General features: G+C 38.2%; 1 protein-coding gene across 2 annotated transcripts in view; it reads left to right on the plus strand.

The window, feature by feature from the left end:
* Positions 1-2,535: 2,535 nt before the first annotated feature.
* HEATR5B (HEAT repeat containing 5B) overlaps positions 2,536-23,042 on the plus strand; it is a 57,626-nt gene continuing 37,119 nt past the window's right edge. The window contains exons 1-17 of one of the 2 annotated variants that reach the window (XM_059827653.1): positions 2,536-2,661; positions 3,218-3,429; positions 4,992-5,100; positions 6,135-6,284; positions 6,793-6,970; positions 7,342-7,499; positions 8,529-8,778; positions 10,366-10,521; positions 11,956-12,206; positions 12,651-12,762; positions 15,056-15,208; positions 15,502-15,601; positions 16,318-16,427; positions 17,223-17,386; positions 19,403-19,578; positions 20,830-20,935; positions 22,726-22,916. In XM_059827653.1, coding sequence (XP_059683636.1) covers positions 2,536-2,661; positions 3,218-3,429; positions 4,992-5,100; positions 6,135-6,284; positions 6,793-6,970; positions 7,342-7,499; positions 8,529-8,778; positions 10,366-10,521; positions 11,956-12,206; positions 12,651-12,762; positions 15,056-15,208; positions 15,502-15,601; positions 16,318-16,427; positions 17,223-17,386; positions 19,403-19,578; positions 20,830-20,935; positions 22,726-22,916 — 2,702 coding nt within the window. The remainder of the gene's footprint in view (positions 2,662-3,217; positions 3,430-4,991; positions 5,101-6,134; positions 6,285-6,792; positions 6,971-7,341; positions 7,500-8,528; positions 8,779-10,365; positions 10,522-11,955; positions 12,207-12,650; positions 12,763-15,055; positions 15,209-15,501; positions 15,602-16,317; positions 16,428-17,222; positions 17,387-19,402; positions 19,579-20,829; positions 20,936-22,725; positions 22,917-23,042) is intronic. The other variant, XM_059827644.1, reaches the window with a different exon arrangement.

A 23,042-nucleotide genomic window follows, 5' to 3' on the forward strand; every position in this document is an offset into this window, starting at 1 on the left:
AGGAGAGGCGCAGGCGTCTGCGTGCGTGTGGGGGGCAGGTATGCGTACGTACATACACGGGGTGGGTGCGTGTATGGAAGGCAGCGGGCTTCTGGCTGGTTTTTGGCATTATTCCTTTACTGAGGGGTAGGTGCATAGCTAGCTCTGTAATGCGGTCTTGAGGCATTACTTCTTGAGGGGTTTTTGAAGCAGGCAAGATGCACTGGGAGAGGTGCTGCAGCTTATTAAAGTAACCGGTACAGGCAGAAGGACCCAGGCACAAAATCCTTTTCACCTGATGCCGTTCTTCAAGAGGACGTAATTTCTCCTAAACTTGCCTGTTTTTCAGGTTTCTCAGTTAGTCTGCTGAAGTGCATGTGTGATGAAGATCAAAACAGTTGATTTAGGCTACAGAAGAATAGCTGGAGAATAGAAGGGAAGTCTAATACATCTCAACATTTTATAATCTCTATAATGCTTCAACATAACTTACTGGATGCTAGTTGACTTTGGTAGGCTTTTGATTTGCATCCTGTGGGAGATAACGGTGTATTTATTACTTGTAACGTGCACAGTAAGACTCAGCCCTCACCAGAATCAGTAGAACTTGGTAGGCGTTTTTTGTTGGATTTTGGAGCAAATGTTTGGCCGATGTAGATGAGCTTTGGATTGCCTACCAGCATAGCTGTATGTTAGACTCCGAGTCTTCAGTTAGCTGAATATTCATGTAATTGTTCTGGTATCCGATACCTTGGGCTTCGGCGGCACAGCTGAATGTATGTGTAGATTTGGTAGCTGACAGCTTGTGTTTCCCAAATTTAGATGAAGAAGTAAGGGAGCATGTGGAAGGCGTGTAAGGGGTTCATGGCTCTGAAAGGCCAGGGGAAGATTAAAACTTACCTGGGCGGGAAAAGGAGTAACAAGCTGTGTTGTCATACGGTACTCCTGTGCTGTGTGGGTGTGATGAGCAGTGTTGATCTCTGGGATGATGTCCAAAGAATCATAGTGCCGTCATCCATTGTGTTTCTCTCTGCTCTCATGTAAAGGTGTTTTGAGGCAATGTGTCTGTGCATTATTGACAGGCAATACCTCTTCAATTCTTTATAACTGGGGAAAAAAAAAAAGCCAGAAGATGTCTTTGGAGGTGCCTGGGGATGGCTGTATGTGCTTCCACATGTGGCTCTTCCACCTTTGCTGATCTGTTGCTGGAGATGTATGCAGTGAAAAATATTATTATGCAAAGTACCAAAGAGCAAGGATCAAGCTTAGTATTACAGACACTGTGATGCTTTAGTTTCATCAGCAACAACAAATCATTAAGGTGAATTTAGAACCATAATACAGTTGTAGTATTAATATGTCACCCTTTACTACTGTCAAATCTGGGGACTGTTTTAAAAAAAAAAAATTTAAATCACTTCTTTTGACTTTAAGAATTTGTTGCATTTGACCATGAATGAGGAAGCAGCTGTGAGCACTTGAGAGCGCAAGTGGAAGGGTGCAGCTGTTGAAAGATGATGTCTTACATAATACTCCTTAGTTGCTTTGCTTTTTCTGTTTTGCCCAAGAACCTAGTTTCAGCATCACTGCATTCAGGTTTTGGGGTTGGGTTTTTTTGCTTTTTGGGTTTCTTTTTGCTGAACATAATTGACTTAATTTTGTGATTTTTAGATAAGGTTTTTGTTTCTTCTACCTGTTCTGCATTAAACGGCTACATTTTGTTTAAATGTGGTTTGCTAAGGTTAAGTTGTCTGCAGAGTGCTTACACTGATAGGGTACTTTTCTGCTACTGCCCATTCACTGTTTGAGCAGGATCTACGGTGTTTGACCTGTAGTATTTTGCCTGTTGGGGAGACTTGCAGTCGTTCGGCTAATGCTTGTATTCCAGGCTGTCGCACATAAGGCTTGCTGGGTTTCAGAGGGCTTATTTGTCCAGCCTTTAAAGCAAGGCCAACGAGGTCTGGGAACTCCCAGGTCAGTGGTGCCAAATGCTGTCACTGTTCCTGCCTCTCTCAAATCTGTGGTGGGTAGAAATTCCTACTTGGTTAGGCTTATCTCCTTCTCACCTTGTCTGTTGAAGCTGTTGAGGAGTTGGCCAGGTTCACGCCCAAGCTTCAGGAGTGTGGTCAAGGGTCTTGATTAGGGACAATCCTTATTCTGTTTTTTGTAAGAGGAGACAGTGATACCTCTTTTGTGGGTGGTTTTTTTTTTTTATTTAAACAAGGACTTGCAGTATATTTTTCTTGGCTAAGAGTTAGCACCCTGAAGTTGCCTGTAGGTGCTCTTTTTACAATTAACAACTCTGTTTCCTGAAATACTAATGGATGTACTCAGTTGTAAATATGTGAGTAGTTTTTATCTGGGACTGCTTAGCTAAGAGAAGTCTAAGCAGGCTGGAACCATGATACTGTAATCTATAGATTTCATCTTCATATTTTCATTTGATTTTCAAAGCTTTGTACTGTTGTACTATACTTTATACTAATATTTACATTTTTATTTTAGAGTTGTTACACAAATTTACAACAAAACCGGAATTTTGGAATTTAACCAGCTATGGAGCTGGCTCATAGTTTGTTACTGAACGAGGAAGCATTAGCTCAAATCACAGAAGCAAAGAGACCAGTCTTTATCTTTGAGTGGTTAAGATTTTTGGATAAAGTGCTGGTAGCTGCTAACAAGGTAAATTAATGGTTTTTTTCCCCACTTCTTCTAAAACATTTGTAATAAATTAATGCTAGAGAAAGTTGACAGGTAATGGCCAGGTAATAACTGTATGATTTCAGATTCAGCCTGAAGAGCTTCTATATTATTTTGTAGCTTTTAAGTGTTTAATTGTAGGCAGTCAGCATGACTCTGTTATATAACACATAGCTTGGTTTGAGTTCTTCATTGTCGTAAGTATTTGGAATGCAAGACCTTCCCTCCCAGAGTAGGGATTCTTGACGGTAAAGAGGATTAAAAGATGCTCTAGGCAGGTATTACTGTATTTTTAGTAAGTATTTTACAAAAGTAAAAGTTAAATAGGGTAACAGCTAATTCTGAGCATCTAGCATCTGTCTCTGCTGTTACTGAATGTATCTCAAATCTCTGTGAGACAAGCAATTTGTTGAATTACATACAAGTGGAAGTGGTATAAGATTTACTTTGAACTCTTGTAGGTTTTTCTGGGTGTTGGAGGAGAAGACACAGGATTAAATTACTTTTCTTATTTTATTTACTTTTGGTCCAATTACAGACAGATGTCAAGGAAAAACAGAAGAAACTTGTAGAACAGCTAACAGGACTCATCAGCAGTTCCCCTGGGCCACCTACGCGAAAACTACTAGCAAAAAATCTTGCTGCTCTCTACAGCATTGGAGACACGTTTACTGTTTTTCAGACGCTTGACAAGTGTAATGACATCATCAAGAGCAAAGATGATACTGCAGCCTACCTGCCCACAAAACTGTATGTTTAATATTAGGGAAAGAGGAATGATTTTTAAGCAATGTGGTCCTGGATATTACAGAAAAATCTGCCTGTATATGTGCACGTTTGTTTACTTATATTTTGCATGCTTATTTGGAGTTCATGTATGCTTGATATAGCAGAGAAAAGAGCAGGATTGAGATTGTGGAGGGCAGGACTCAAAGGTGACACATACATGGCTATCTGAAAGTGAGATGCTTTCCTCAAGGCAAGGGACTATCTTATGTTTCTTCACATGATTATGTCATGGAGAGGATAACAGTTGGTGAAGTAATGCAATGAAGAAATTCCACCAGTGGGATTATTTTTTTTCCACCCCATCAAACATTGTCTATTTATATTCCCCTACTGTGACATACCACACAAGTCTCTCAAACAGAGTCTTTATACCTGCATGTACGTGTGATCCAGTTTGTCTTTACTTATAGGAGAGGTCTTACTGGTAGGAATTTGGTTAATGCCACAAACAGCTTCCACTGAAGCTGTTTTTAGTACATTCCCACACGTACTGCTTCATATGTTCACAGTGTCTAGTGAACCCCAGTTTGGGCTTGCCTTCAGACATTATCATAATGATAGGATTTAACAATAAAATGTGAAATAGTCATTGTTTGGGCAGATACTGTACTCCTTTTATTTAAAGCTGTTGCAACTCTGTGAGGAACTCCTGTATGTGGGAAGGGTTTTGTACTATTAACATGCTTTGAAACTTATGCTACCCACTGAAGTGGTAGTCCAGAAGGTTTTTTACTATACGATTTCGAACTTCAGTTTTTGATGTTTGTGTAGAAGAATTGTGTAGGAGACATGCCTGTTAAGGGGTAGGCTGTAATGAGTTTGTAACAAATAGCTTGGCTAAAAAGTAATTTACCCAAGAATTTCAGGTTTAAAAAAAAGCCTTGTTCCTTTGTGATGAAAAAAAGCATGTTTTCAGGAGCTGCTTCTGTGACTGTCCTGGAGCAATTTGTGTCTGTAACTGCAGTACAGTGTTACTTAAAATATTCCTAATCTTAAATGGCATGGCAAGGAAAACATGTATATAACTGTTCATGGATCCAGTAATTTTTACAGTGCCTATAAATTTTCTTGTGTTATGCAGTAATTTCTGCATTTTGAATTCTTAGGTTTGAAAAAAACCCCATCATTCAGTATCTACAAAAATATGTCAGAATATATGAAAGGGTAGGGGTTATCTTGCAGGTGTTTGGAAAAGAGTTTATTGAAACACAAAACCCTAATCTTGCTGATATTTCAGCACATACTTGTCTTCTCCAGAATTTTTCACTCTACGTGTAGATCCTATAATAATAAAACCCGTTCAAATACATTTGTGTTCTTAGAAGTTAATAACTTTTCTGTTACTTTTTTTGAAAACAAAAAATTGATTTAAATGCACAGTGTTAAACAGCCAGTATAACTGGTGGATAATGAATAGATTTTTATTCATCAGTGATGACTAAAACATAAATTTCTATTTAAGTATTTGTCTTCATTTAGAAGATGCAGGAAAAGAGTACACTGATTAATGTCTTTTTTCATAGGGCCGCTGTGGCATGTGTTGGAGCATTTTATGAAAAAATGGGCAGAATGCTGGGTAGTTCTTTTCCGGAAACAGTGAATAATCTTTTAAAGTCTCTGAAAAGTGCAGAGGTAAGTTTCAGATTATTTTATCTATGTGGTCTGGATTCCATTTAAACTGAAACCTGTTTCTTCCAAAGGTGTTTGCTAGAATGCCTGGATTTTTTGCCTTCTACCTAGAAAAATGAAAATCACTTACATAGTTAGTATCAAGTTAAACATATGCATGTATTTTTACTGCAGAGTTTAGAGTTTTGTCATATGAATATTATAGTAGTTGCTTCATAGTGGCATCAGTAATTAAAATTGCAAAATGGTTGTATGTACCATTTCTAACTACTGCTTTAGGATTTCTGCTCATGTACCCTGAATAAACATTCAGATGTTAAAAAATGAATAATAAATACTTGAGTTCTGTAACAAAGATAGTACTCTACATTGTGCCCTGGAAAGAGAGTGTGTGTCATAAGACTGAGAGAATGTGTCCTGGGCTACCAGTGGATCTGATTTGATGCAAGTAGCTCTGTGGGGGTTTTGTGGGGTTTTTTGTTTTGTTTGTTTGTTGGTTTTTTGTTTGTTTGTTAAATCTGAGAGGTTGGAAGGAGTACTGATTGTGTGGGTCTTGTCCTGGCAGCTGTTTTCTTCAGCTGTGTTGTCATACCTGTGTGATACTTTTTTGTTTGTTTTTTTTAATGTGCCCTCCTACTACTATAAGTACTTGCCTGTGTACAGGTATCGTAGGAAGCTGTTGACTACTTGGGCTTCCTGTTCTCTCATATCAACTGTTTCTTCTTTTTTCCAAGGCTGTAGTAGATAAATGGTGGGGCAGGACAGAAGCATCTTGTCTAGGGCCAATTTGTTGGATTGCCCGGGCTCATCTTAATTTATGTGACAACTGAGGCAGTTTAGTAAAGCTGTGTATAGTCCTTACTGCTATCTAAAACCAGCTAGGTTTCGGTTGTATATGACTTCAGTGAACTGTATTATCAATGTTTCAAGAAATACTCCTGCACAGAAGCAGGAAAATGCAGAATTATGCACCTGGTTCTTGATATAAGTGCTGTGCCCATGCTTTTGCATAAATGTTTTTTTTTGTGTGTGTGCAGTCTCAGGGCCGCAGTGAAATTCTGATGAGTTTACAGAAAGTCCTAAATGGACTTGGAGGAGCAGCAGCTTCTTGTCACCGTGATATTTATAAGAATGCCCGATCTCTGTTGACGGACAGATCTATGGCTGTACGATGTGCAGTGGCTAAGGTGGGTGTGTTTCTCACCAGTCCTAGAAATTTTTATTCTGTGACTATGAAGTACCTGCAGTTGAACTGTGACCTGTTTGTTTATGATAGGAAATTTGATAATTACTTGGGTAAAGTAAGTCCTTACTAGTTTACACTGAAGGCTCAGACATTTGACTTATTTAATGTAAACACTGTAATACTGTCTTCCCCACTTCGTAAACAAATATGAGAGAGACATGTATTAGCTTTGAGCTTCAGTGGGAGAGGCTTTTGGTAACACAGTTCTTTTGTTGTGCTTTCCTCTTTTAATTTTTATTTATGTATTAACCTATTAGTTAGATCTGAGTCTTCTGATTGTTTGCTCAGCTAAGTTATGGGGTAAATGGGAGAGTGCATGTGGGGGGAAATTAACTCTAAAAATATTAATTTTAAAATATTTGCTCAATAAACCTGACAATTACACTAATACTTAGATAAAAGGTAAGAATGGTCTCCGTTGGTGCTCAGCCAGTCTTTTTTTCCTACAGTGTCTGCTGGAATTACAGAATGAAGCGGTGTTTATGTGGACAGCTGAGCTAGAGAATGTTGCAACACTGTGCTTTAAAGCTCTGGAAAACTCAAACTATGGTGTGCGAGTTGCAGTGTCAAAGCTTTTGGGGACAGTCATGGCTACAGCACTGATACCCAAACAAGCAACAGGTACAAGTCCTTTTGGATTCCATTTGCAAGTGGACAGACTGCACCTTCAGTACCATGTTACATGACTGTTGCATGATACATTGTTCTGGTAGATGGAAGCTTGTAGATGGATTGTTTTGATTTTATAAACTCTAAGCTAAAAAGAGTAAAGAGTGCAGAATCTCTGTTGTAGTTGTACAAAGAAAGAGACAGCAAACTATCAAAAATCACCTGAGAAACATAGCTTATTTTTTAAGCATGAAGACAAGCTGTTATCTGAAATGTTGGCTAGATTTATGTTTGCAAGACAGTTTTGAATTGATAAGTCTGGTTTCAAGATCATCGCTTGTATTGGTTGGAACTTTGGGCTTAAATTATTACTTTTCTTTTTGCAAAAGTGATGCGACAGAATGTGAAGAGAGCCACGCTTGAGGAGGTCTTGGAGCTCATGGCCACAGGATTTCTGCGCGGAGGATCTGGTTTCCTAAAGAGTGGTGGAGAGATGTTAAAAGTAGGAGGATCTGTCAATAGGGAAGTGCGAGTTGGTGTAACCCAGGTTTGTCATAAGCTGTAATATTTTTAATTTTTTTTTAATAAAGTAACATTTATACATCTCTGTAACCCTTTTAGTAGAAAAAATACACACTTCTGTTCTTTATTGGTTTATAAGTTAACCTGCAAGTCTACTTTGACTCGCCTGTTTTGTGAGATGTACATGCGGTGTCATTCACCTAAGCTACTTTCTTTTATTATTGATGTGCAGTAACAATAGATTAAAATATGTGCTGAGGAAAACTTATTTGATCAGTATACAGTAGGTGGGATTAACTTGCAAAAATATTTGAAAATTTAGTATGTTAAAGACTTTAGCTCGTATTTGAATTTTATTTCTTCTTAGAGAGGACACACTGTTGTCCTTTTGTGTGTGGTGGCTCTCTTTTCAGCTGCTGGGTAAAGTTTGCAGCCCTGATTTGTTAAACTGCATTTCTTTTCTCCATGTGTCTGTCTGGAGTAGGTGAAATGTGCTGAATGTAGAAGCTCCACTTGTCTGATAGAGAAAGGTGGCAGCAGCATGTCTTCAAGTTCAGGCATTCTCACTCTGACATATATTTCAATATGCTGCAGTAACTTGCCAGAATCCAGATTTTTTGATTGTAGGGTATTTTGTGAAGCCCTTTTATTTTTCTCAGCCTTTTTCAGGTGAACTTGGTGAAAATGCCCTGTCTTTATTGTGAATTAGAACAAGTTCATGTTGTTGCCGTTATTGACATTATGTTCTTAAAATTTTTAAAAGACGCATTTAGAGCAGTGGACTGGGTTTTCTTGCTGTCATCCAAAGAGTATTTTGTGCTTCGCAGTATAGGAGCTACTCTAGGCACTGGAAACAGCTTAGCTTCAATGACAAAGACCTGCCTAATGGATTGATTCGTCCTGCTTAGCCTCATTAGGGTTGCTTATTACTAACTGGTATTGCTACTGTACTGCATTATGCATGAGTATAACTGTAGTCTTCAGTCTTCAGTGACTGAATATAGTCTTTTGTTTCTGTTTTAATTGGATCTGTATGTAACTTCTGAATTTGCAGGCCTACGTCGTCTTTGTTACAACATTAGGAGGTCAGTGGTTGGAGCGCAACTTCGCTACATTTTTGTCGCATGTACTTGATCTGGTTTCCCATCCTCGTGCGACTCAGACCCACGTGGAGGCAGTTTACTCTCGAAGATGTGTGTCCTTTATTCTGAGAGCAACTGTGGGCAGCTTACTCGGAGAGAAAGCACAGATTGCAGCTGCCAAAGATATATGTCAAGCCATTGGTAAACAAATGAAGGCAGTGGGTAAGAACCATTTTTCTTTGTTTGAGACCAGTTGAAAGTTACTGTCATTATACTGGGACAGCCATTTTTCAGCTTTCTTCTACTGTGAGGAGTAATTTTGTTGTTATGGTAAAAGATAATTCAGTTCCTTTCTGTTTGAAACATGATTTCCAAAATATAAGTTCTGCTTGAAAAATGATTGCGTAAAACTGGCTTGTTATCCTGTGATGGCTTTTGACATTGCATTTTCTTAGAATGGAAGTGGGGGAAAAAAGCGTGCATTTGCAATCTGTCTTGGGATAGGTTGTATTGAAAGTCATGCAGAGTTCTTTACCACCCACGTTGAAGATCCTGTAGGTCAGGATCTTGTAGGTCGTTGTGTATCCCCCACTAATATCCATGCTGATACCCAACTGGATTTTACAGGTGACAAGTAAAGATGTAATCTGAAGACTGGAATTAGAGAAGATAAATGTGGCCCTTTTGCAGAACTGTGCAGAATATGTAATCACTAAGAGGACTGACAAAACTCTCTTGGCCTTTGTTTCTTATGAAATGAGTTGATTTGAGCTGGAGATTGAGAAAGTAAACTGGAATTGCACAACAGTGCATTTACCAAACATCTGCTTCTTCTTTTCTGCTGCCATCTAATTTGAGTTTAATGTTTAACATATGGAAATGGAACTGGTTTTGAAACTTCTACAGGTTCTTCTTATAACTATTTTTTGATAGGGTAGGTGTGTTTTGATGGGGTAGGTATGGAACCTTAAAAGGGTTCTGATTACAATAAGTCTATTGGAAATTCTACTTCTGAGATGAAACGGTTGCAGAAACTTCTCCTGCTACCTTGTCAAAATTGCAGGAAATTCCATTATGTATTTGGATGATTGGAAGAACTGTTTCATTTTTTGAGCATTTCTGATGTATTTGATGATAAATTGGAAGGATTTTTAATTGGTAATGATTGCTTCCCTTCATGTACGGGGGATGATTTTCCAAATTTGTACTGTAGTAGACATATAAATATTAAGCTGATACTAAAGTTCCTTTTCTTTTGAAGTGGCAGTTGCTGCTTCTGGGATATTGTGTAGGAGAAAGAACCTACAGTGGGATCTAGGAACTTAACTGGATAACTTTAAGATGATTAGAGGTTGTGATTAATTATTTACTAAAGGTCTGGGTTTTTTTCTTTGTTTCATTTAGTTTTATTCCATATATATGCATGCAAATTTGTATGCAGAACCTAGATAGGTCAAGACTATATTTTTAGTTACTGTGTATAGATACAATGCACACATGCTGGATTATGTGTATACTTGCTTTTGCTGTTTTATACTATTAATCCTACCTCTTAGTGCACTGCCATCCGTAGTAACTGTTTGGCATCTGTTTTTCATGGTCTTTTGGATGATTGTGTTTGGCTGATAGCTGTAAAACTATTTCTTTTCAGAATGTGTTTGCTTTGCGAGTTCACACTATGACCAAACTTGTGGTTTTGTTTTAGTATGGGGTTGATGTCAAAACTAAACTGTCCCTTTCTATCCTGTATATGTTCAGGTGTGATTCAAATGGTAGTTAAGCAAGATATTTTTGTTTTCTTTTCTACAGAAGCAGTAGTGAATGATGCTAACAGTGAAAATAAATCAGGAGCTGCTGATGTAGCTGCAAGCCAGCATGTAATGGTGTGTGCCCTCCAGGAACTGGGTAGTCTGGTTCAGAGTCTGAATGCCACTGCCTCTCCTCTTATTCAAGAACCCTCTATTGGTATGCAAATAAATTTAAATAGATTAAATGAGACATTTGAGCAATGAATATGAAATATCATTAAATCTAGTTAAATAAGAAATTGATATGTAAGAAATAAATTGATGAAACTGGCACTCCCTGTAGTACTCCAGGTAGCTATCTTTGTCCAGCTTACTGTGTTTAGTACGCTAACTGTAGTTCAAGTTTGACACAGTATTAAGCAACTATTTTGATCAAAGTCTGCCTGAAGCTCTTTTTTAGGGTAAGTAACTTTGTTAAGTTGTGATTTTTAGCATTGTTTTTTTTCCAGTAATGGTTTTATAGGAAATACATTGTTTTTCTATATAAGGTCTGGAATGTTTGCTCCTGAAAAGCTGTATTGCCTTCAGATATCAAATTTCTGTGGAGAGGTTAAGAGTATTTTGTCGAGATGAAGCTGTGGATAGTCCCATTTTAAAAAGCTAGGGATTTGGCTTAGGTTGACTAGGGTTTGTGTGGGATTTTCTTATTGTTTCTTTTAACATCAGAATCCATGTTTATACTGCGGTGTTGCAGTTTTAAGTTTTTTCAGTTTGTGGATGCCTATGTTTTTTCCAATGGAAGTGCAAGCTCCTTTAGACATTTCATTACACGGATCGTTGTATTAATGCATATAATGTTCTTCTCATACTGATTTTGCTCCAACTATGGAGTGAGGAAGATTGTGCTTATAATTATTCCTTCTGGCTGCTGTGCCCCATAAGAACAGAGGAGACTGTATCTCAGTGTTACTTCTGCTAGCTCCTATCAGTAAGCAGGTAGAAGTTGTTCACTAGCTACAGAGAAGGCAAGAGATGAGGCAGCAGTGGGGGCTTTGAAGTAGGAGTTTGCAAAGTTAAGAGATCTGGACTAAGGAAGGTCTTGGTGTGGAGACAGATTGGACTGAAAAGCTCACAGTTAGAAAGCGGGATTAGCTAGGCATGGAGGTTTGGAAAGTGTAGAAGGATGGTAACTTGGTGCAGGGGAGACATCACTGTGTCAAAAGCAGAGTACAGCGGTCAGTGACATCTATAACATGTGCTTGTCTACAATGTGAAGGAAAACCGAAGATCAGCCTTACTGTTGCTCTGTTATTGGCAATCTGTGTAAAAGATGGGCAGACTGTAGGAATCATCTCACCCAGTGCCTGTTCCTTTATATAGCATTACTGCCTCTTTTCAGTTGTTCAAGTAGCAGAAGTCAGTGCTATGGCTCTGGCAGCTCCAGCTTTGCTGGTAAAACCTGATGTGGAGCAGCATAATGCTAATAACACTTCTGTCTTTCCGTAAAGAAAAAGGCAAAGTCATAAAATTCAAGTACTTTAATTCTGACTTTAACTTGCACGTTGCCCTTCTGGTATTGATTCAGTTTACTTGTCTACGTATATTAAAAAGCACATTATAATTTTAAGACTGTAAACTCTCTTTTCTGTAGGTCTGTTGGAGACAGTAACTTCAGTTCTTCTTCATCCGAGCATGGCAGCTCGACTTGCTGCTGCATGGTGCTTGCGGTGTGTAGCTGTGGCATTGCCTTTTCAGTTGACTCCATTTTTAGATAGATGTGCAGAAAGACTCAACAATCTGAAGACCTCACCTGAAGCTGTTAGTGGATACAGTTTTGCAATGGCTGCTTTGTTAGGTGGTGTGCATCAGTGTCCCTTAGGTATTCCTCATGCCAAAGGAAAGGTGAGATAATGAGTGTTTCATCTGTGAGTGTACTAAAAGATACCTTTTTTATCTAGAAGTAACAGCTTTGCAAAATGTGTGACATGGTAACGAGTTAAAGCGTTATTGAAATTGAACTTGTGCCTAGCAAGACAGCAATGGCCAGAGCATGTGTTTATAGTATTTCAGTTGCAGTGTTTACCAGCTTTTTTCCCCTCTCTCTTTCAAATTTGGGTTCGTTTGGTATATTAATGAATGATTGCTGAAAAGAATATTACTGTCTGTATTGTCATACACAAAACACTAATAATCTGCCTGAAATGTAATCTCCATTCTTTATGGAAGGTCAATTTAAATGATTTGAGAGCATCTTTATATATAGTCTGTGAGAGTGAATGTGTAGCAGTAGCTTGCAGTGGCTTAATTTATGTTTTTAAAATCTGTTGGTTTTTGTCATTGGTGCAGATGGTGGTCAGTATTGCTGAGGATCTGTTACGAACTGCTGCACAAAATAGCAGACTCTCCTTGCAGCGGACTCAAGCTGGATGGCTTTTACTTGGAGCACTTATGACTTTAGGTTTGTAAAAATGGTTGCTTTTTGTCCAACATTTCTGATTATCCACTGTGGCAAATGGTCTCTACATATAATCAGTCCAGTATCTAGCACAAGAGTATTTATACCAAGGGAAGCAGAGTGTTAGTGCATTTATTTCAGCAGTGTTATTTATTTATGCTGGGGAGAAGTGAAATATTAGTGTTTATGTAAGCTGAAGGATAGTAGAAGGTGTCATACCTTAAAAAAATATTTTGCTCTGTTTTTAGAAACACAACTTTTAGTCATTCTATGAAAAGGCCAAAATTGCACATAGTCTTCAGTCCTTAATACTGTGGTGCAGAAGAAATGGACTGTAAATAAAACGTAATGAGCATTCCAACAAGTTGCATGTGTGCCTATAGATAGGCAACGGTACTGATTAGAAGTGTTATCAGTTTAAAAGCCATTCAGTTGTCTATTGAAAAAGGCAGCCTCGTGTTCATATGTGCCATCACAGAAATATCTGAAGCTGTATTTTGAGAGGGTGTAAGTATACTCTTGAAATTGCCAGTGATAGTGTTGGTTTTTTATTTGGGAACTTTTTGTACTGGAAAATATGATAAAGTTCTGATGCATTCTGCAGTATTACATGCATTCTTCACTGGGTAAAAAACTGGCTGGATGGCCAGGCCCAAAGGGCTGTGGTGAATGGAGTTAAATCCAGTTGGTGGCCGGTCACAAGTGTGTTCCCCAGAGCTCAGTATTGGGGCCAGTTTTGTTTAATATCTTTTGTTTAATATCTAATGATCTGGATGACGGGATCCAGTGCACCCGCAGTAAGTTTGCAGATGACACCAAGTTGGGTGGGAGTGTTGATCTGCTTGAGGGTAGGAAGGCTCTGCAGAGGGATCTGGACAGGCTGGATCGATGGGCCGAGGCCACTTGTATGAGGTTCAACAAGGCCAAGTGCCGGGTCCTGCACTTGGGTCACAACAACCCCATGCAATGCTACAGGCTTGGGGACGAGTGGCTGGAAAGCTGCCCTGCAGAAAAGGACCTGGGGGTGTTGATTGACAGCCGGCTGAATATGAGCCGGCAGTGTGCCCAGGTGGCCAAGAAGGCCAATGGCATCCTGGCCTGTATCAGAAAGAGTGTGGCCAGCAGGAGTAGGGAGGTGATCGTGCCCCTGTACTCGGCTCTGGTGAGGCCGCACCTCGAATACTGTGTTCAGTTTTGGGCCCCTCACTACAAGAAGGACATTGAGGTGCTGGAGTGCGTCCAGAGAAGGGTGATGAAGCTGGTGAGGGGTCTGGAGCACAAGTCTTATGAGGAGCGGCTGAGGGAACTGGGGTTGTTCAGCCTGGAGAAGAGGAGGCTGAGGGGAGACCTTGTTGCTCTCTACAGTTACCTGAAAGGGGGTTGCAGAGAGGTGTGTGTTGGTCTCTTCTCCCAAGTGACGAGTGACAGGACAAGAGGAAATGGCCTCAAGTTGCACCAGGGGAGGTTCAGGCTGGATATTAGGAGAAATTTCTTTACTGAGAGAGTGGTGAGACACTGGAAGAGGCTGCCCAGGGAGGTGGTTGAGTCACCGTCCCTGGAGGTATTTCAAAGATGTGTGGATGAGGTGCTTAGGGACATGGTTTAGTGGTGGACTTAGCAGCGTTAGGTTAATGGTTGGACTTGACCTCAAAGGTCTTTTCCAACCTAAATGATTCTGTGGTTCTATGATTTTGATCTCCCAGCAAATACCATTTTGTGTTTGATCTTGCTTCTCTAAATTGTCTCTTTTTTGCCAGCTTATTGTCATGTTTTGCTAACAGTGTAGCCCTATTTTGGTTGTCCTTCTCCAATATATTTTTAATGCACTTGCACTGGATCTTCTGGAGCTTTTTCAGAAGTTTTCTTTAAACTTGACTATTAAACTAGTTACAGAATCAGTAATTGTGAGTTATTTTTCTACTCACTGTGTGAGCAAGTTAGGATAGGCTAAAGAGCTTGCCTTCAAAATAGTAATAAAAAAAATCAGAAGTTGGAATAAAAAGATAGTAAAAAGACAGTTGGCAGTGGTTACATATTACATGACAACGTATAGAATTGCCTATTTCCTATTTTTAGTACTGGTATCAACAGACTTACCTATACTATTTATTTGCCACACTTTCAACCTAGAAATAAGAAAAAATTTCCTTTGTTTTTTGTTGTTCAAGTAGGGAGAAAAGGAAGAGAAGTGAAATAAGAGAAAAATAACTTAAAGAGCAAAAGCCTTCAAGGCAGATTTTTCACACGTGGTTAAATACAAGTTTTTATTATGCTGTCATTTTATTTTTTTGCATAGGTCCTTCTGTTGTTCGGTATCATCTGCCTAAGATGTTGCTGCTATGGCGAAATGTGTTTCCACGTTCTCTGAAGGAGTTGGAAGCAGAAAAAGCGAGAGGAGATTCTTTTACCTGGCAAGTAACGCTGGAAGGCCGCGCTGGAGCTCTGTGTGGTAAGAATTTCAAACTTCAAGATTACAAGTGCGCAGCAAACCAAAACATGATCCCAAGTATTACAAGAGTTCTCTCTATAACTTCCCTGCTTTCTTTGAAAATGAATAAGATGTGTCAGATTTTCATCAGTGTGACCTGGTTTTGACATACAGTTTTATGAACAAGTCACACAGTCTTTGAGTAAACATTTTTAATAGCTGTTTTTTTGGTATTCTCTTAGGATCTGTATCTTTCTCATGCTTTATATTTGTTTGTTTCAGTAAAATTTTAATTTAAACTATTTTGTTATTAGCTATGAGAAGTTTTGTTGCTCACTGTCCTGAGCTCCTTACTGAGGATGTGATCAGGAAATTGATGACACCTATAGAATGTGCCATGACAATGATGTCGCAGTAAGTAGGCAGTTTTTGCTCTTTATTCAATGTTGTCTTCTCCCAGACCTGAAATACTAGAACTAATTTGTTTTAGTTCATATTCTGACCTAGTACTGCGCTGTTGCTTCTTGTCCATGTTGAAAAAAACTTTTGAGTGTTGTGTTTATGGTCATTAGCTTTGTAAAAGTATATTATTGCGTAGTCTGTGCTGAAGGGCCTACCACAGTAACTTTTGTTAACTGTGTTTTGGATTTCCGGTTCAGTGAGCTTTTGAATTTATGGTTTGCTTATCCTTGTGCAAGAAATGAGAAAACTAAGATCCTGGTATACTAGATGTTAATCAATAAAATCTCCTCTTATGAAATGTACTAATGAAAAGACTTTAAACATTTTACAGAATAAAAGAAAAAACACAGGTTTGGGTTGGGTTTTGTGGTTTGGTTTCTCTCCCTTCCCACCCGTGCCAATTAGAATAGGAGTTTCTTCTGAGGAGATACATGTCTCTGGTTTACAGCAGTGTATGGTGGCTTTTTTTTTTTTTAAAAAAAAAAGAAGTTTGCTCCATACAATTACCTCTGAAATTGTACTGATAATTGTGTAATGTTGCTCAGAGTAGTTCTCTGAACATTGTTTTCTTGTCTTGGCTAGAGACATATCATGTGAAAAGAAATATGAAAATACTCTTTTTAGTAAATGCAATATTTCTGGTTGTCTCTTTTCTTTTGATTCTGTAGCATTCCATCAGTAATTAAAGCCCATGGAGCTCATCTCAAAGCTAGTGCAGCTATGGTCCGTTTAAGACTTTATGATATATTGGCTTTATTACCTCCGAAGACATATGAAGGTACATAAATTTTTAACAATTCTTATTAAGGTAAAAATTCTACTTACTCCTTTTGATGTATTTTTGGTGCTTGCCTTTGAAGCAGATATAAGATTCAAAGTAGAATACTAGGAATCTCCAAGAGTCTTGTACTATATTCCTCATCTACCGTATGTCCTCTTGACAGTATACAGGGTATGAATATTGCAAAATATTAGAGTAACACTTACAGTGTAAAAGTTACAGTCCCCTTTATAGGATTGAGAGGTATGGAGATCATGTTCTGAAATCCAATTTAGGTGTTTTATGTCATTGTTACTCTAAAAGATAGAGAACGTTGTTTCTTAGTATACTGAAAGGGCAGATGTTTAAGAATGAAGATTTAGTTTTGGTTTCTGGTATTTATTTTTTTTAACCTGATTTGATCTATTAGACAGTTTTATGCTATTATTATTAAATTAACAGGCACTGTCACATGATCTGACAGATTAGCTTTTTGGTTTTTGTTTGTTTATTTTTGTTAACTCATTAAATTTACATGATCAATTGGATGAGCAAATTTTTGCAAAATCTGGATTGTCATCCTGGAAGGGATGGCCCTATCTGTTGTTTAGAATATTGATTTGGGAATTGGCAGCCCAGGGTTCAGTTTGAAGCCTTGCTCTCAACTCCAGTCTTGTCAGGTTTACTTCTCTCTCTGTTTGCTACCTGAAAATTGAGGTAATGGTACATGCTTTGATTTGAAACTTACGGTCACTAGCTGCAATGTTTTGGATAAGAAGCAGCAATGATTCTTTTTAACGTCTGTCCTTTTAGGATCATTTAATGCACTTCTTCGAGAGTTGGTAGCGGAATTTACTTTGACAGACAACTCTGCTAATACAACCACATCACTCTTAAGGTCTCTTTGTCATTATGATGATAGTGTTCTTCTTGGCTCTTGGCTGCAGGAAACTGATCATAAGTCAATTGAAGACCAGGTAATAAAAAACTAGAAGAATAATGAATTATCTGCACTGTCTGTCTGTGTGATGTGTGTGTGGGGGAAGCCTTCTAAAACTGAAGCTTCATGCCTTGTTTTTAGTCTTATTTCAGAGGTTTATTAGATGTAAGTCCTTACATCTACAGTGTACCATTTTGATTAAAAACTGCCTACAGCTGAGATATAAATTGCATAATGCTACTCATATGGTTGTGGTTAGTGAACTAACCTAATTTCTTTAAAACAAAACAACACTCTCCTCACCCCCTGATCTTCCTAGTCTAGCAGTTGTTCTCTTACATATTTTTTTGAACCAAGGGAAATGTAAGTTCCACTTAACATGTTTTATAACAAAACTGCTGTCAAAATACCAGTATTGCAAACAGTGTTATAGCAAAACAAGACTTAACTGGTTTTATAGGTGTAGTATGAAATCTTACATTTCATTTGGAAGTGTTGACACAATTGTGTTGGCATTATAAGGAATTTGCTGCACTTCTAAAAAAACTGAGTCTTTGAAACATAGGAATTAAAAATTAAAAAAAAGGAATCAAGTATTGCTCTGGGGGTCTCTCTTAATAAATTTTTTCAGATCAGCTGGTAATGTTGATCCAGTTATTTTTTTTCTGGCCCTTGGAGAAGGAATGTAGCATAGGGAACAATCTGTTAATGTTAAATAGTTTGGGAAACTATCTGGTAGTAGTCTTCTCTTTGCTTTTCCTAATTTGTGATGACAAGAAAGGGGCTGGCTGCCTCTTGTCAAGTCTTTTAGCCTCAGGATTTAATGACGTGGAGAAAAAATGTTTGTCCAGCTGTATATACCCACCAGCCTATCTCTGTCTTCATAATTCTGCTCTGATTTTTGATTTCCTCAGTGAACTGTATTCCCTAGACAACTAACCATTCTGAGCACCTGCTGAACTGTGCCATCATACATTTTGCAACTCGGCTTCTCAGCAATTTCTTGGCGTAAGAAGAGGGGAGGAGCTGAAAATGCCTCTTCTGCCACAGCCTGTCTAATAATAGCAAGGTTTCTCAGAAGGCAGCTGCCTTGACTGAGCAGATCCAAAAGCCAAGACTGATACCAAGTGTGAGAAACCAAGGGGAAATTGTTTCTGAGAAAAGATCAGCGTGTCAAAGCAAAAAAAAGGGTTTTATAAACTTCCCTTGTTTGTTGTGGTGGACATAGTAGACTTCCAGTGCAGTCTTCCATCCACAGAGCTTTCTGGAATGCTCCTTCCCCTGCCTTTTTTTTTTAATTATTATTATTTTTCTCCCTCTAAGCTGTAAAACAGTGTCACTGTTGGTAACTGAAGCCCTGTAGTGCATGGCAGGTTTTTCTTGTGCTGGTCACGTTTTATTTTTTAGTGATACGGAGGTCTCAACAAATGTTTGCTCTGTTTTCTGACCTTCTAAGAATACAGAGTTACTAGATTCTGATTTTGTTTCATGATTACGTAATTAACAAGTTGTGAAAATTAAGTTTTTCTTCAGAGAAAATAGATGATTGTTTAATTGTGTTTCCTGAGAGAATGGTGGTTAGGAAGTATTTTTGTGATGATAGGAATGTTAGTAATTTTAGTACTGTTTCTAAATCTTTCTGTGTAGGGAATCATTACAGCCAAACCTGATCATTTAATATATTGTATTGTAAGTCAATGCTCAAACAGAGAGTGAATGAATAACCTTTTTTCTGAAATGTAACTTTGTAGTCAGTGATTCAGAAGCTACTATTAGTACCAGAATTAATCTGCTTCTCTCTGATTCCCATCTCTTACTACCAGGAGTGATAGTTTGTGCATTTATCCAGCTGTTAACTGCTTTGACCCTACAGGATTTAGCTGGCCCTGTAAATGCTAGTGTGCATATTCAGGGGACACTGCAGGTGCATTCAGGTGTTTGTAAGCTATTTCGTTGTTCTAAGCTACTATGTACATGTTTTAGTTATCTCTAGTTCCAAATTTTATGTGCGAAGGTATGTTCAGCGGTATTCATATTATGTGGCATTTTGCAGCTTCAGCCAAACAGTGCGTCTGGAAGTGGTGCTTTGGAACATGATCCATCTTCTATTTATTTGCGCATCCCTGCTGGTGAAGCTGTACCCGGTCCCCTTCCTTTAGGAGTATCTGTCATCGATGCGTCTGTGGCTCTCTTTGGTGTGGTTTTTCCTCATGTCTCTTACAAACATAGGTCAGTTTACATCAGTGTTCAATTTCAGAATCTAATGCCTTGTTCTCTGGATAGTATTATGTTTCGGGTTTTTTTTTTTTTTTTCCTTGACATAAGAATCTGCTTTGATATCAACTGTCTTTGAATTCAGAGTTCAGTATTTGGTGTTCATTGTGTCTCAGGATTCCAGAATATGTCTACTCAGTTTAGAAATAAGGCCATTTCCTCAGTTCTATCAGTTTTGAAGATTAGGATTCAGAGGTGGAGACTGGATTCTTCTCTCCTCTTACTGCATTTAACAGTAGTAACATCTCTGCAAACAAAATTTCCTGCAAAAATATCCATTGCAATTATCTTCAAGTCAGCCTTGAAAACAAAGCGGTGGCATCCATTGAATTTCATTTGGCTTCCATGAGTAAGACCATTTGAATTATACTCAGCAAATGATTTTATGCATGATGAAAAAAAGGGGATGGAATTCAGCTTATTTTCCTTTGTGTTCGAAGTTACCTTTGCAGAGTTATGAGTTGTAAGGACTCCTTTTGTTAATCAGTTTAGCTAATTTGTCACTGAGCACAGAGTGAAAGCAGCTCCAAGATGCATTTCAAAGTAAAATCATCCTTCAGTGCAGTCCTGATGGGAGCAGTTTTTTCCTAGCAGTCAGTCTCATTTTGCATTAAGTGCAGCACAGACTTGAGGCCAGCTTGCAGTAATTCAACTTGATCTCTATCTGTTGTTAGCCACGGAAGGATTTGGCTGGGGAACTGCCGAGTAGTTAAGAATGCAGATTATTCATTATACTCCCGTTCTTGGTATCTTCTAGGGACTACTCCTCCTCCCACTAACACTTTCTGCCATGGTTAAATGGGGGGAAAGTGGAGGTTAAATGGGGAAAACACTAGAAACAGTAATAGGAATATGGAGGGTAACACTATTTTGAATGGTAGTGGAGAGGCAGCATTTTTCCATTCTTGTCCTCATAGCTTTCTAGTTATACAGCCAAATGTATCTGAAGACTTATTTCCTCTTGGTGGTGTTTTCTTCAAAAGGAATAGTAAACATTTGTGGATGAGCTAAAAGAACCAGCAAAGGGATGTTCAGAATAACTCTACCCTTTCTACCTAAAGTGAATACCTTCTGCAGCCTCCGAAGCATAAATTCTGTGACTGAACTTAAAAGACCTTTCTGTTGTGTGCATTTTTTTTACCAGCTGTGGTTTAGTTTGTATTTTGAAAGAATATCGCTTAAATTATGTTCTTTCCTTTGTTTTAGATTACAGATGTTGGACCACTTTGCTGAATGTGTCAAGCAGGCTAAAGGTGTTCGCCAGCAAGCTGTGCAGCTTAATATATTTACTGCTGTTCTTAGTGCCTTGAAGGTAAAACCTGTAAACTTGTAATGGATGCCAAAGATCAGCAGTTTGATTCTTCAATTTGTATTTGATGCAAAAGGCTGTTAGAAGAACCTTACTAAAGTTACCACTTAAACATTCAAAAGTTTGAAAATACCAAAGTTGAAATTTTTTCAGATATTAGCATGAGCTTTTGTCAGTATGTATCAGTACAGAGAATAGATGAGGCTCGTGTAGTCAGCATTCTATAGTATTCAGACTTGTCTTTTTTTTTTTCTATTTCAGTCCTGTAGTTTTATTTGCACTGTACTCATGGATTTAAGTACTTCGTCATATATACTTAAAAACCCCCTCATGTCATAGAGTATTGTGCAGATGAGGATCATGGAAATAAAAACAAAAATAGATCTGGGGTTCCACTTTGGATGTCTTAATTTTTTCTTCGTAAGATTCCCTAAAATTGCATAGAGTTCTAGATGCTTACATCCAGTCCCACTGACTTCAGTTACAGCTCTGTGTTCTCTATCTACACTTAGAAATCCAACCTCATGCTATCAAGTCAAGAAGCTAGACATCAAGTCACAAATAATATTCCTGAGAAATAATTGGTTTCAGGAACTTGTATTGCCTCAAGGCTTTGTGGAACAGTGTCTTAGAGTGTAGGGTTTTCTTTCTACTAGTCAAATTTCTTAAGGCATTTCTAGTTTTTTCCTGATGCTGTTTTATATAGTTTCCGGTTCATGAGTCTGTCAGATGACATCTGTCATTGTCATCCTTGTCCATCTTCAGAGCAACTAAGAACCGTGCACTGAGGTAGCTACCCTCATAGAAGTGTCAGCCTGTAATTAAAAATTGGATGAGTTCCTTCTTGTCTGACTTTCGCCATACAAAAAATGGCTGCCTAGTTTAAGCTAATTGTTACGGGGGCTCCATGTCCTTGGTTGATGGGCAAAATACATTGGCAAAACAGCACCTCTCTTCCTTGGTTTGTTCTTAGAAACGTGAACCATGTTGCTACAAGTTGCAAAGTAGATTCTGAGACAGATGCCTGGAATTTACCATGCCATGCCAAACGGCCAAAAAATTGTCAGAATTGACCTGAAATGAGTATTTCAGAACAGAAAATGAGAATCTGTGGTAGAGCCATCAACTTCTTCCTCTATAATACATGCAGTGTTTATACTTTACATGTGTTCAATTATTTTTCCCAAAGTAAAAGACTTCTTGAAAGTTGTAGTGAAAGGTGATGTACTATTAATGAAATATGGGAACCAAAGAAACTACAGAAGCAGTGTTTAGTGTTGTTATTCTGTAGAATGTTCATCTAACAGGCTGTATAAATGTTTGCAAAGATGTGATTATTAAGAAGAAAATACTTTCATGTACCTAAAATGTCTTTGATTTAAGCGATCCTTGCGGAAACATAACTGAGCTGTGGTTTTCCTGTCTGACAGAAAGAGATGTTGCCATTAGTTTTTAAAGCTTCTCTCTTTTTCTGGTGTATTCTGTGTAAAGCTAGCTCAGATTCAGTAGCACTAGGGTGCATGTGGCACTGTAATGCATTTGATAAAAAGACTGGTGCAACAGATCTTTCTGTATGTGAAACAGGGAGAGTGTTGGCAAACGTAAGACTGAGTATCTTGTTGATTTTGAGTTTTAAATATTTTCCACCAGTGTATTTTAGAATAAATGACCATAAATTTAAACAAAAGTAAAAGTGGGTAATTTTTAATTGAAGATCTCAGATACAGTAAAATTGCTCTTATATCTTCCTTTCTGCCTTCCTTGAAATGTTTTTTCATGTTTTTTTCATGTAGGGTTTAGCTGAGAATAAAAGCACGTTAGGACCAGAAGAAGTCCGCAAATCTGCTCTAACGCTGGTAATGGGTGCCCTTGATAATCCTAACCCTATTTTGAGATGTGCAGCAGGTGAAGCTCTTGGCAGAATGGCTCAAGTGGTTGGAGAAGCCTCTTTCATTGCTAGAATGGCTCAATACAGTTTTGATAAGTAAGTTGGTTTTGATTCAGAATAGGAAATAAAAATGTAATTTAACGTAGTTTGGAAGATTCCTCTACTAAATACCATATTGATTATTCTCTTCTCTTCATGCTTGATTGCTATGCTTATGTAGAT

Source organism: Gavia stellata, chromosome 2, assembly GCF_030936135.1.
Source record: "Gavia stellata isolate bGavSte3 chromosome 2, bGavSte3.hap2, whole genome shotgun sequence".
NCBI classification, from domain to species: domain Eukaryota; kingdom Metazoa; phylum Chordata; class Aves; order Gaviiformes; family Gaviidae; genus Gavia; species Gavia stellata.